Source organism: Staurois parvus, unplaced genomic scaffold (assembly GCF_062004578.1).
Source record: "Staurois parvus isolate SC_StPar_1 unplaced genomic scaffold, SC_StPar_1.0 ptg001176l, whole genome shotgun sequence".
NCBI lineage: Eukaryota > Metazoa > Chordata > Amphibia > Anura > Ranidae > Staurois > Staurois parvus.
The window spans coordinates 17322-32159 of NW_028318972.1; the positions used below are offsets into that span (position 1 = coordinate 17322).

The 14838-nt window shown below is 46.3% G+C and overlaps 1 protein-coding gene across 1 annotated transcript in view; it reads left to right on the top strand.

Moving 5' to 3' along the window:
• Positions 1-1738: 1738 nt before the first annotated feature.
• CYP27C1 (cytochrome P450 family 27 subfamily C member 1) overlaps positions 1739-14838 on the top strand; it is a 29140-nt gene continuing 16040 nt past the window's right edge. The window contains exons 1-4 of the mRNA XM_089659628.1: positions 1739-1949; positions 7642-7841; positions 8705-8914; positions 13735-13898. Coding sequence (XP_089515754.1) covers positions 1840-1949; positions 7642-7841; positions 8705-8914; positions 13735-13898 — 684 coding nt within the window. The 5' untranslated portion in view covers positions 1739-1839. The remainder of the gene's footprint in view (positions 1950-7641; positions 7842-8704; positions 8915-13734; positions 13899-14838) is intronic.

The window sequence follows — 14838 nt, forward strand, 5'->3', positions numbered from 1 at the left end:
TGAAATAAATATTATTATTATTATTCAGGATTTATATATTATTATTATTATTCAGGATTTATATATTAATTTTATACAGGATTTATATTATTATTATTATTATTATTATTATACAGGATTTATATTATTATTATTATACAGGATTTTTATATTATTATTCAGAGTTTATATATTATTATTATGCAGAATGTATATATTATTATTATTCAGGATTTATATATTATTATGCAGGATTTATATATTATTATTATTATTCAGGATTTATATATTATTATTATTATACAGGATTTATATTATTATTATTATTCAGGATTTATATATTATTATTATTCAGGATTTATATATTATTATTATTATTATACAGGATTTATATTATTATTATTATTCAGGATTTATATATTATTATTATTATTATTATACAGGATTTATATATTATTATTATACAGGATTTATATATTATTATTATTATTATTCAGGATTTATATATTATTATTATTATTATACAGGATTTATATATTAATATTATACAGGATTTATATATTATTGTTATTATTCAGGATTTATATATTATTATTATTATTATTATACAGGATTTATATATTATTATACAGGATTTATATATTATTATTATTATTCAGGATTTATATATTATTATTATTATTAGACAGGATTTATATATTATTATTATTATTATACAGGATTTATATATTATTATTATTAGACAGGATTTATATATTATTATTATACAGGATTTATAGATTATTATTATACAGGATTTATGGCACCAACAGTTTGCTCAGCACTTTACAATATAACAGGAGACAATACAGCAACAATACAGTTCAATATAAAATAGATAAATAAACTGACAGAAAAACACTATTAGCTCTTTTTTCACCCAGCATTGCATAGCTGCACACAGAATATTTTTTTTTTTTTCCATCATGTATAGAATGCATGGAGGTCAAAAACCTTCAGCCTTTTCGGACCACTAAAAATAAGAAAAAATTAATATTATTTTATTTATTTCAGGTACTTATATAGAGCCGTCAATTTACGCAGCGCTTTACATATTTATATATTGTACATTTCCATCAGTCCCCGTCCCCGAGGAGCATACAATCTAAGGTCCCTAACCCTCAAGGGGCGTACAATCTAAGGTCCCTAACCCTCAAGGGGCGTACAATCTAAGGTCCCTAACTCACATTCATACATACACATACTAGGGACAATTTAGACAGGAGCCAATTCACCTACCAGCATGTCTTTGGAGTGTGGGAGGAAACCGGAGCACCTGGAGGAAACCCACGCAGGCACAGGGAGAACATGCAAACTCCAGGCAGGTGGTGCTGTGGTTGGGATTTGAACCAACAACCTGAGTACTGCCAGGCGGAAGTGCTAACCACTCAGCCACTGTGCTGTCCTTGTGAAAATGATTTAGTGGGAGGGGCATACATTGTTTGGTTGGACTGTTCTGTTGGTTTATTGGCTGATGTAAGGGAAGAAGGTAAATCACGTGACCGGGTTGTATTTTGGGATTTCAGCTCCTCCTCATTTTTTGCAACAATTTCTTCCATTGGCAGGACATTGTGGGACTTGCAGTTCCTCAGCAGCACACTAGATGTTTGGTATAAGTCGACCTGTCCGGGTTCAGAGCCTGTCCAGTAAATCGTCCTCTTCTGTTTGAGTCCATTGGTTGGTCGGTTTACTATATTCTTTTTTTTTTTCTTCTTTTTTCTTTTTTTTTGACATCTTCAGCAAAAGCACATCGGTGAATACGGTCGGATCTTCAAGTCCCACTTCGGGCGGCAGTTTGTGGTGTCCATCGCCGATCGTGACATGATCGCTCAGGTCCTGCGTGCCGAGAGGGAGGCGCCGCAGAGAGCCAACATGGAGTCCTGGCAGGAATATCGAGACCTACGGGGGCGATCGACGGGCCTCATCTCTGCGTGAGTACCATGTGTAGGGTATTGGGGACCTCAAACCTGCCGTCCGTCAATCTGAGGTGAGCTTGACCCTTCAGCACTCAGGAATGGTAGAGGCGCCCACAGGGCCTTGGATAAGGGGGTACAACCAGTCCTCCTCTACGGGGCCCAAACCAACAGGGGGGATGAATCGGATGTGGGCAGGGAGGGTGATCGGCATGGAAGGGGGGTTGGGAATTACTGGAACCGATCCCCTGTATAGCTCTCTCTGCAGCAGCTGAAGGCCGGCTTCTTCTCCTCTCCCTCCCGTTGGGTTTCAGCTGCTGTAGTGGGAGCCATAGAGGGGATCAGTTCCAGTAATTGCCCCCCTGGTGCACCTATCACTCTCCCTGTGCATTATACGTTTCCCCCTGCTGTTCTCGGTCCCCCCCACCCCATGCCAACAGTGCTGCCAGATTCCCTCCTCTCCTTCCCACTGACAGCTGCAAGCACACAATAGGATCCATCAGGATGGAGAGTTGGGGAGGGGTCCTCTAAATATGTCATATTTTACCAGCCTCTTCTTTTCCCGAATGAACACAGTGAGCGATCAGTACCAATCACTCACTGTGTTCATTCATAACTGAAGCATATTAAACTGTGGGGTTATTGTTGGAGAGGTGGGGGGCCTGTCAGGTTAGCTGTATGGGGCTGTGTGGGAGCCCTAGGTTCAAGGGCTGTGAGTTGCCTCCTCCTCGCCTGGCGCGATCCCTCCATTAGAGAATAGGAGTAGGGCGGCGCTCTTGTTGCCTTCAAATCCTCAGGGGAGAGAAGACCACTGATGGTGTCCAGCTGACCCTAGTGGTACCACGGCCTGGAGAAGGCATCTATGGTTTCCTGGGTCAACAAAGCAGCATTCCGGTTGGCTACGTTGCAGCAGTGTGACCCTTGGTGGCCATCTTGGGTCATCTTAGGTCAGCAAGGTTTGTAGAAGTCCCTGCCCCCCCGGGTTTTGGGTTTTGGTGCATACCCACAGACTAATTACTGCTCTAAAAGAGTGGCTGCGCCTGGCTGCGGATGCATCTACTGGAAAAAAACCTTGGGACCTAAACAGTGGGCATCTATGGGGTGAACACTACATTAGCATAGATATAGCGCCCTCTAGGTTTAGCTAGATGGGATTCGGTGTGGGGTTTTTGATTTTGTTTTGCTTTTGTTAGAGGCTTGCTGGAAGCCTGGGATGAGTCAGCCTGGGAGTGAGGCAGTGAGATTACCTCAGGGCAGGTTGGGAGGCTCTACAGGTCAGGGCTTATGGAGCCTTCCCACCCTTCTAGAAACTGGAGGAACATTCTAGAAGAGGGGCGCAGGAGGGGAGGAAGTCTGGATTTGCATGTTTAAGAGGCCTGGCATGGTGGCTAAGAGCAACCCTTAAATGTGAGTGCCTGTGCAGCCGGGGTGTTGGAGTTGTGTGGGAGATGGACTGAAGGAAGATGCTGGAGTGTGGAGCCTGAGAGGGGGCCCCAGGGAGGGGGCTTACCTACAGATTGGTGCTGGATGGAAGGATCTCCACTGTACCACTGTCTCCTAGGGAGGACATTCTGTCAGCAGGGAAGGAGCCAGACCAGCGTGAGGCCTGAAAGCAACTACAACCTACCAAGGGCAGGAAAGTGTCTTCTACACCACGTCTACACCCCTGGGCCAGAGAAGGGAGAGGGCAGTGAGGTGCATTACCCAACTAGTTCTCATCCAGGACTACCTAACTGCAGATCTTGTAATCCCTTGCCCAAGGATACCCTCAGGACAGCTGGGTGAACGAGAAGCTCTGGGGAGGTGCACCAAAAGGGGACACCAGTGCTCCTTAAAGAGACAGTTGCTACTCCTTGGTCCACATTTTTGTACAGTGTTTGCTGAGAAGTTGTCCTCAAGTTTTACAGTTCCTTGGCCATCCCGTATACCCCTAGACCCCATCCAAGTTGTTAACCCTTAATAAAACAACAAAACCAAGCTCAAGAACTGTTTTTACTGACTTATGTGAGAAATCGTGTGGAAAATGCATGTTGCCTGGCTGTACAGAGCTTAGGGGGACCCAGCAAAATCCAGCGGTCCTCAAGAGGGTAGCGCTACATAAACCACATCTTTTACTGTTGGGGCATGAAAGGTATTGGAAGAATTTACATGCCCCAGTCTCCAAAAGGTTGAGAACTATTGATCTAAGGCAGGGGTCTCCAAACTATGGCCCTCCATGTGTTGAGGATCTGCAAGTCCCATGAGGCCTTGCAAGACTCTGACAGCCACAGGCAAGACTCCCAGAGGCAGAGGCATGATGGGACTTGTAGTACTTCAACAGCTGGAGGGCCATAGTTTGGAAACCTCTGATCTAAGGGATAGGGCTCCTTTGCTTGTTTTGGCACACTCTACAAGATCTGTTAGTGCTTCTTGGGGGTTTTTGGCATCTGTTTCCCAGTTTTCCAAGGCCAACTGGTCTTCTGAACATGTTTGTTCAGTTTTACCAGGTGGGTGTTCAGGCCTTGGCTGATGCCAGTACAGTTTACCAGGTAGGTGTTCAGGCCTTGGCTGATGCCAGTACAGTTTTACCAGTTGGGTGTTCAGGCCTTGGCTGATGCCAGTACAGTTTACCAGGTAGGTGTTCAGGCCTTGGCTGATGCCAGTACAGTTTACCAGGTGGGTGTTCAGGCCTTGGCTGATGCCGGTACAGTTTTAACAGGTAGGTGTTCAGGCCTTAACTGATGCCAGTACAGTTTTACCAGGTAGGTGTTCAGGCCTTGGCTGATGCCAGTACAGTTTTACCAGGTAGGTTTTCAGGCCTTGCCTGATGCCAGTACAGTTTTACCAGTTGGGTGTTCAGGCCTTGGCTGATGCCAGTACAGTTTACCAGGTGGGTGTTGAGGCCTTGGCTGATGCCAGTATTGGGTGTAAATTGCTTTAAGCCCATCTTGCCCATCTTTTTGATTCATTGCTGTGTAAGCCAGTTGGCATTTCCTATGTTGCCCAGCCCTCAGTTGGACTGCTTTTGAATGCCCCAAGGTTAAGGTTGGGGCATGCAAGGTATTGGAAGAATTTACATGCCCCAGTCTCGAAAAGGTTGAGAACTATTGATCTAAGGCAGGGGTCTCCAAACTATGGCCCTCCAGGTGTTGAGGAACTGCAAGTCCCATGAGGCCTTGCAAGACTCTGACAGCCACAGGCAAGACTCCCAGAGGCAGAGGCATGATGGGAGTTGTAGTACTTCACCAGCTGGAGGGCAATAGTTTGGAAACCCCTGATCTAAGGGATAGGGCTCCTTTGCTTGTTTTGGCACACTCTACAAGATCTGTTAATGCTTCTTGGGGGTTTTTGGCATCTGTTTCCCAGTTTTCCAAGGCCAACTGGTCTTCTGAACATGTTTGTTCAGTTTTACCAGGTGGGTGTTCAGGCCTTGGCTGATGCCAGTACAGTTTTACCAGGTGGGTGTTCAGGCCTTGGCTGATGCCGGTACAGTTTTACCAGGTAAGTTTTCAGGCCTTGGCTGATTCCAGTACAGTTTTACCAGGTGGGTGTTCAGGCCTTGGCTGATGCCAGTATTGGGTGTAAATTGCTTTAAGCCCATCTTGCCCATCTTTTTGATCCATTGCTGTGTAAGCCGGTTGGCATTTCCTATGTTGCCCAGCCCTCAGTTGGACTGCTTTTGAATGCCCCAAGGTTAAGGTTGGGGCATGCAAGGTATTGGAAGAATTTACATGCCCCAGTCTCGAAAAGGTTGAGAACTATTGATCTAAGGCAGGGGTCTCCAAACTATGGACCTCCAGGTGTTGAGGAACTGCAAGTCCCATGAGGCCTTGCAAGACTCTGACAGTCACAGGCAAGACTCCCAGAGGCAGAGGCATGATGGGAGTTGTAGTACTTCACCAGCTGGAGGGCAATAGTTTGGAAACCCCTGATCTAAGGGATAGGGCTCCTTTGCTTGTTTTGGCACACTCTACAAGATCTGTTAATGCTTCTTGGGGGTTTTTGGCATCTGTTTCCCAGTTTTCCAAGGCCAACTGGTCTTCTGAACATGTTTGTTCAGTTTTACCAGGTGGGTGTTCAGGCCTTGGCTGATGCCGGTACAGTTTTACCAGGTAAGTTTTCAGGCCTTGGCTGATGCCAGTACAGTTTTACCAGATGGGTGTTCAAGCCTTGGCTGATTCCAGTACAGTTTTACCAGGAGGGTGTTCAGGCCTTGGCTGATGCCAGTATTGGGTGTAAATTGCTTTAAGCCCATCTTGCCCATCTTTTTGATCCATTGCTGTGTAAGCCAGTTGGCATTTCCTATGTTGCCCAGCCCTCAGTTGGACTGCTTTTGAATGCCCCAAGGTTAAGGTTGGGGCATGCAAGGTATTGGAAGAATTTACATGCCCCAGTCTCAAAAAGGTTGAGAACTATTGATCTAAGGCAGCGGTCTCAAAACTATGGCCCTCCAGGTGTTGAGGAACTGCAAGTCCCATGAGGCCCTGCAAGACTCTGACAGCCACAGGCAAGACTCCCAGAGGCAGAGGCATGATGGGACTTTCAGTACTTCAGCAGCTGGAGGGCAATAGTTTGGAAACCTCTGATCTAAGGGATAGGACTCCTTTGCTTGTTTTGGCACACTCTACCAGATCTGTTAGTGCTTCTTGGGGGTTTTTGGCATCTGTTTCCCAGTTTTTCAAGGCCAACTGGTCTTCTGAACATGTTTGTTCAGTTTTACCAGGTGGGTGTTCAGGCCTTGGCTGATGCCGGTACAGTTTTACCAGTTGGGTGTTCAGGCCTTGGCTTATGCCAGTACAGTTTACCAGGTAGGTGTTCAGGCCTTGGCTTATACCAGTACAGTTTACCAGGTAGGTGTTCAGGCCTTGGCTTATGCCAGTACAGTTTACCAGGTAGGTGTTCAGGTCTTGGCTTATGCCAGTACAGTTTACCAGGTATGTGTTCAGGCCTTGGCTTATGCCAGTACAGTTTGCCAGGTAGGTGTTCAGGCCTTGGCTTATGCCAGTACAGTTTACCAGGTAGGTGTTTAGGCCTTGGTTGATGCCAGTACATTTTTACCTGTTGGGTGTTCAGGCCTTGGCTGATGCCAGTATTGGGTGTAAATTGCTTCAAGCCCATCATGCCCATCTTTTTGATCCATTGCTGCATAAACCAGTTGGCATTTCCTATGTTGCCTTCCCCTCAGTTGGATGCTTTTGGGGGCCTCAAGGTTAAGGCTTGGGCCCCTGTGTTTTGTACTGTACAATTAGGAAAACATCATTTTTTCAACAGCTAGGACTGAGCCAGTGTGGCTGAAATGCGTAAGCGGGTTTGTGACAACAACTTTTATCTGATGTACCGATTTTGGAAGATCCTGCCGAGTTCCGACTTTTTGACACAAGGATTTCTGATTTGTGCCTGTAAAATAATACGGAACACCGGACCCTCCTTTCTGTTCCGTGGATATCTCATCAACCTGAGACTGAGCACCAGACTGTAGGTAGGCCCCCCTCCCTGGGGGGAGTCAAATAGCCTTTAGTTGAGACTGATGGTCCTGTATCCTCTACTGAACTCCTTAAAAAATAAATAAATAAATAAATAAATACAAAGATTTACAGGCAAGTCAAAAATCTGTGTGTGGGGCTTTTTTTTGGAAGATTTCCTATAATAACCTTGGTGTGAAAAGAGGATGCAAGTGGTAAGAAAAATGTCCTCTATGATGTCCCTGACTATCTCTATCTTCTCTCTGCAGGGAAGGGAAGAAGTGGCTGGCCATGAGAAGCATCTTGCGGCAGAAAATCCTGCGACCCAGAGATGTGTTTGTGTACGCAGGGGGAGTGAACGAGGTGGTTGGTGACTTGGTCAAGAGGATCCGAACCCTCCGCAGCCGCGAGGACGACGGAGAAACTGTGACCAACGTCAATGACCTTTACTTCAAATATTCCATGGAAGGTTTGTAGATCGGTTTTGGGGTTCATTTCATGTTTCTTCTTTTTTTTATTTACTTATGAATTGCAGCATTCATTTATAATTTGTGTTTTTGATATCAAAATAATTCTGTTTTTTGTACCTCCCTCTCTCCTCATTGGTATCTTGTCTTCAAGTTGAGAGACGAAGGCCTCTTGCATCTGGTCCCTCAAAAAGGATGTGGGGTTTGTACACGGGATTTATGGTCCTCTGGAAACCTTCTTTATGAAAAGGAGGCCTCCAGATGTACCCCCCCCCCACCACCACCACCATCCACCAGAGTGTTTCCTTATCATATGACCATTATTACAGTTCTGATATGTTGAATAACAGGCTTTTGTTGAAAATGAGAGCCCTCAACTTGCAGATGAAGGTTGTCACCAGGGGCGGACTGACAACTCATGGGGCCCCCAGCAATAGGGGATCATGGGGCCCCTGTGTTCTTGCCCAAACTCAAAAAAGCCTATGAAAATGGTACCAGGGGCATCTCATGGGGCCCCCTACTGACCCCGGGCCCTCGGACATTTCCCAGAGTTTCCAAATGGTCAGTCCGCCCCTGGTTGTCACCTTTTTAGCCCAAATGAATACTTCATAATGGAGTATTTACAGCTGAAGTCCAGTTGTGGGAATGACTTCTCCCCTCGTCTTTGTTGGAGGGTCAGAGACCCAAACTACTGCGGGATCCTCGTTCTCCTGCAAGAGGCACAACAGAACAATCTGGTGATTTATTCAACTCATCAGTACCTATATAAAACGTAAAAAAGATACCACCTCCACCTAACATTTCAAAGAATAGTTTTCTTTCTGTAGGATTTTTTTTTTTCATTTTTAATTTTTTGCTTCCCTAGCTGTGGCCACCATATTGTACGAGTGTCGGCTGGGATGTCTACAGAACAAGGTGCCCAAGCAGACACTGGAGTACATGGAAGCTCTGGAGCTGATGTTCAGTATGTTCAAGACCACCATGTATGCTGGAGCCATTCCCAAGTGGCTTCGTCCATTCATTCCAAAACCCTGGGAGGAGTTCTGCCGCTCCTGGGATGGGCTCTTCAAGTTTAGTGAGTATATTGGTAGCTGTGCTGTGAATAGACACCTGTCTAGGCAAAAGGGGAACATGTAATTGTCACTGACCATATGAAAGGCGCTAGAAAGGTGGGATTAATGTGGTGTAAGAGTGTGATTGCAAATCTTTCCCTTTGCTCTTGCTTTTTTTTTTTTTAAAGCTTTATAAACTTTATTTTTTTCCCGCATCAACACCTCTGTAGCTTTTTTGAATGAATATAAAGGCATCATAAACTTGCCTTTGGCAGTTTCCTTTTGCTCATATGGTCTCTCCCTTTTTCTGCTCATATGGTCTCTCCCTTTTTCTGCTCACATGGTCTCTCCCTTTTTCTGCTTGCGCTCGGTCTCTCCTTTTTTCTGCACGTGATCGGTCTCTCCCTTTTTTTCTGCATGCGCTCGGTCTCTCCCTTTTTTTTTCTGCACGCGCTTGGTCTCTCCCTTTTTTCTGCACGCGATCGGTCTCTCCCTTTTTTTTCTGCACGCGATCGGTCTCTCCCTTTTTTTTCTGCACGCGCTTGGTCTCTCCCTTTTTTCTGCACGCGATCGGTCTCTCCCTTTTTTTCTGCTTTCGCTCGGTCTCTCCTTTTTTCTGCACGTGATCGGTCTCTCCCTTTTTTTTTGCACACGCTCGGTCTCTCCCTTTTTTCTGCACGTTCTCAGTCTCTCCCTTTTTCTGCATGCGCTCGGTCTCTCCCTTTTTTCTGCATGCGATCGGCCTCTCCCTTTTTTTCTGCACGCGCTTGGTCTCTCCCTTTTTTCTGCACACGCTCAGTCTCTTCCTTTTTTTCTGCACGTGCTCGGTCTCTCCCTTTTTTCCGCATGCGCTCTGTCTCTCCCTTTTTTCTGCACGTGCTCAGTCTCTTCCTTTTTTGAATGAATATAAAGGCATCATAAACTTGCCTTTGTCAGTTTCCCTTTGCTCATATGGTCTCTCCCTTTTTCTGCTCACATGCTCTCTCCTTTTTTCTGCACGCGATCCGTCTTTCCCTTTTTTTCTGCACACGCTTGGTCTCCCTTTTTTTTCTGCACGCGATCGGTCTCTCCCTTTTTTTTCTGCACGCGCTTGGTCTCTCCCTTTTTTCTGCACGCGATCGGTCTCTCCCTTTTTTTCTGCTTGCGCTCGGTCTCTCCTTTTTTCTGCACGTGATCGGTCTCTCCCTTTTTTTCTGCACGTGCTCGGTCTCTCCCTTTTTTCTGCACGCGTTCGGTCTCTCCCTTTTTTCTGCACGTGCTCGGTCTCTCCCTTTTTTCTGCACGCGCTTAGTCTCTCCCTTTTTTCTGCACACTCTCGGTCTCTCCTTTTCTGCACGCGCTTAGTCTCTCTCTTTTTTCTGCACGCGCTCGATCTCTCCCTTTTTTCTGCACACTCTCGGTCTCTCCATTTTTCTGCACGTGCTCTGTCTCTCCTCTCCTTTTTTTTTTCTCTGCTCCCGGTTGGTCTCTCCCCTCCTCTTTTTTTTTTTCTTTCTCTGCTCACGATCGTTCTCTCCCCTTTTTTTTTCTCTGCTCGGTCTCTTCCTTTTTAAATGTTTATAAACGTTTCTTTCCTGCATCAATATTTGTGTAGCTGATTCAACTTTTTAACTTGTTTTACTTGTGCTCGGTCTCTTTTTTTTTTTTGCCTCCCGCTATGTCAAGAGATGCTCCTGAGATGCATACATTTATAATGCAGCAATTTTTTCTATGACTAATGATGTTTAAATATATAAAAAAGTGTTGCGCTAAGAGTGAACAACTTAAATAAACCGAAACAATAAATCAATACAGTACAAAGTGCACTATAAACAAGTGATAGCACGTGAGGTGCTCAAAGTCCACATATAAATATAATGCCAAAACAGTCATTGTGAATAAAAAGGAATTCTTGAATGTGCAAATAATTGATGAAAGTTCTTCATTCCGTCCCAGAATCGCCAGTGTGAATGGCCACCACCGTATTGGGCAAATCAAAGGCTTGCCAGATTCCCGGACCTCGTAACTACAGGAGGTTGGGTTAGGCTCAATACAAAATATGACTCCGTCAGACAGGTGGATTTTGCTGGGACCCAATGTTCTGCTCCAATGTGGTCCACCATTCCAGAATTACAGATCAGGGTTGGCTCATGAAACATAATAAAGAGGTGCCTCTCATAGTGCAGCAAGTTCAAACACTTTATTAAGGCAGACAAGGTTACACTTACAACAGCACTGAAGTAACAGGCATCAATCGTTACACATGGGTGTTCCAAGATGGCGGACAACACGATGACATCAGAAGGGAGGCTCCACCCATCTGTAACGATTGATGCCTGTTAGTTCAGCTCTGTTGTAAATGTAACCTTGTTTGCCTAACAGGCATCAATTGTTACACATGGGTGGAGCCTCCCTTCTGACGTCATCGCGTTGTCCGCCATCTTGGAACACTCATGTGTAATGATTGATGCCTGTTCAGCGCTGTTGTAAGTTTAACCTTGCTTGCCTAACAGGCATCATTCGTTACACATGGGTGGAGCCTCCCTTCTGACGTCATTGCGTTGTCCGCCATCTTGGAACACTCATGTGTAATGATTGATGCCTGTTCAGCGCTGTTGTAAGTGTAACCTTGCTTGCCTAACAGGCTTCATTCGTTACACATGGGTGGAGCCTCCCTTCTGACGTCATCGCGTTGTCCGCCATCTTGGAACACTCATGTGTAATGATTGATGCCTGTTCAGCGCTGCTGTAAGGGTAACCTTGCTTGCCTAACAGGCATCAATCGTTACACATGGGTGGAGCCTCCCTTCTGACGTCATCGCGTTGTCCGCCATCTTGGAACACTCATATGTAATGATTGATGCCTGTTCAGCGCTGTTGTAAGTGTAACCTTGCTTGCCTAACAGGCATCATTCGTTACACATGGGTGGAGCCTCCCTTCTGACGTCATCGCGTTGTCCGCCATCTTGGAACACTCATGTGTAATGATTGATGCCTGTTCAGCGCTGTTGTAAGTGTAACCTTGCTTGCCTAACAGGCATCATTCGTTACACATGGGTGGAGCCTCCCTTCTGACGTCATCGCGTTGTCCGCCATCTTGGAACACTCATGTGTAATGATTGATGCCTGTTCAGCGCTGCTGTAAGGGTAACCTTGCTTGCCTAACAGGCATCATTCGTTACACATGGGTGGAGCCTCCCTTCTGACGTCATCGCGTTGTCCGCCATCTTGGAACACTCATGTGTAACGATTGATGCCTGTTCAGCGCTGTTGTAAGTGTAACCTTGCTTGCCTAACAGGCATCAATCGTTACACATGGGTGGAGCCTCCCTTCTGACGTCATCGCGTTGTCCGCCATCTTGGAACACTCATGTGTAATGATTGATGCCTGTTCAGCTCTGTCGTAAATGTAACCTTGTTTGCCTAATAGGCATCATTGTTACACATGGGTGGAGCCTCCCTTCTGACGTCATCGCGTTGTCCACCATCTTGGAACACTCATGTGTAATGATTGATGTCTGTTCAGCACTGTTGTAAGCAGGGGCGGACTGACCATTTGGAAACTCGGGCACTGCCCGAGGGCCCGGGGTCAGTAGGGGGCCCCAAGAGATGCCCCTGGTACCTTTTTCATAGGCTTTTTTGAGTTTGGGCAAGGACACGGGGGCCCCATGATCCCCTATTGCCTGGGGGCCCCATGACTTGTCAGTCCACCCCTGGTTGTAAGTGTAACCTTGCTTGCCTAACAGGCATCAATCGTTACACATGGGTGGAGCCTCCCTTCTGACGTCATTGCGTTGTCCGCCATCTTGGAACACTCATGTGTAACGATTGATGCCTGCTCAGCGCTGTTGTAAGTGTAACCTTGCTTGCCTAACAGGCATCATTCGTTACACATGGGTGGAGCCTCCCTTCTGCCGTCATCGTGTTGTCCGCCATCTTGGAACACCCATGTGTAACGATTGATGCCTGTTAGTTCAGCGCTGTTGCTGTTATTTAAGTTGTTCATTCTTAGCGCAACACTTGTTTTTAATACATTTACTAATTGAGAAGAGGATATCCTTCCTTCTGGCGTGTTTGCTGCTTTGTATGATTGTGGACGTGTGACATTTTTGCACAGTTTTTTATTTGATTTTATTTTAATGATCCTTACCCCCGGTTCACATCTATGCGGCCGTGCGGGCCGCATTTTGCATGGGCACAAGAGCCCATTCATTTGAATGGACTCCCGTGTCCGTGGCACATAGGGAAAGAAGTCCCTGCGCTACTTTGAAAAACGCAGCCGAGGTTCACAGTACGGTTGCGTTTTCCAGTGCGGTCGGCGTGCCATTAGAACTAACGGCACCGGCCCGCGGGTCCGCATCTCTCTGTGCGGGTGGTGCACAGATTTTCGTGCGGATCCACAGTGGCACCTCCCGCAGAGATGTGAACCGGGGGTAAGTGTGCTCTCCCAAAAATTTAACACGTTCTATTTTCTGTTACTTGAAACCAGGGGCGGACTGACCATTTGGAAACTCGGGTACTGCCCGAGGGCCCGGGGTCAGTAGGGGGCCCCATGAGATGCCCCTGGTACCTTTTTCATAAGCTTTTTTGAGTTTGGGCAAGGACACAGGGGCCCCATGATCCCCTATTGCCTGGGGGCCCCATGAGTTGTCAGTCCGCCCCTGCTTGAGACAATGGGTTTGGATCACACACCGGGATATTTCCCCCCCCCCCCAAAAAAAAAAGTACAGGATTTCTTCTGCGGAGTCTAATATGATTTGAAAATTTATAGTCGCATAGCTGCTGCTGGCTGTTATACTTTTATATTAGCGCGTTCCATTAGAAATGTTCACGATTTATTTCACGCCATTTGATGAAACCGCAGGTCAGATCCACGTGGACAACAAGCTGCGGGAGATTCAGGCGCGTCTAGATCGCGGAGAGGAGGTGAAAGGTGGCCTCTTGACATCCATTCTGATCAGCAAGGAACTGACGCTGGAGGAGCTGTACGCTAATATGACGGAGATGCTCTTGGCGGGTGTGGACACGGTAAGAAGGAACCTCCCATTTCAGGCTCCACCCACACGGGGCGTTCTGATAACGCTGGTAATGTTAGCTGTGTAAAGTCACGTTGAAAACCTGAGATTTTTAGTGTTTTTTGCATTAGCGTTTAGCGGAGTTTTGCCACGTTTGCATTATTGTAGCGTTTTTTTAACAAAATATTACTTTTTTTCTGGTCAAAAAAAGTCCAAAAACGCTGGTTTGTGGTGGTTTGCTGCGTTTTTCAGCGAAGAAAAAAATGTCAAAAGCCAAAACCAGTCTCTGTAAAGAAATCTAGTGTGCATGAGGACTTAGTCGTCATGCACACTGGCCTTAGTCCACATGCACACGGGACGTTTTTGCAGCGCCTGTTTTTGGCTTTTGACGGTTTCTTTTCTACAGGCAGTAACCCCCCAGCATGTTATCCTATGTGTCCATCCCCGGCATGTTATCCTGTGTCCATCCCCGGCGTGTTCTCCTATGTGTCCATCCACGGCGTGTTATCCTATGTGTCCATCCCCGGCATGTTATCCTGTGTGTCCATCCCCGGCATGTTATCCTGTGTGTCCATCCCCGGCATGTTATCCTGTGTGTTCATCCCCGGCATGTTATCCTATGTGTCCATCCCCAGCGTGTTATCCTATGTGTTCATCCCCGGCATGTTATCCTATGTGTCCATCCCCGGCATGTTATCCTATGTGTCCATCCCCGGCATGTTATCCTATGTGTTCATCCCCAGCATGTTATCCTATGTGTCCATCCCCAGCGTGTTATCCTATGTGTCCATCCCCGGCGTGTTATCCTATGTGTCCATCCCCGGCGTGTTATCCTATGTGTCCATCCCCGGCGTGTTATCCTATGTGTCCATCCCCGGCGTGTTATCCTATGTGTCCATCCCCGTCATGTTATCCTATGTGTCCATCCCCGGCGTCTTATCCTATGTGTCCAT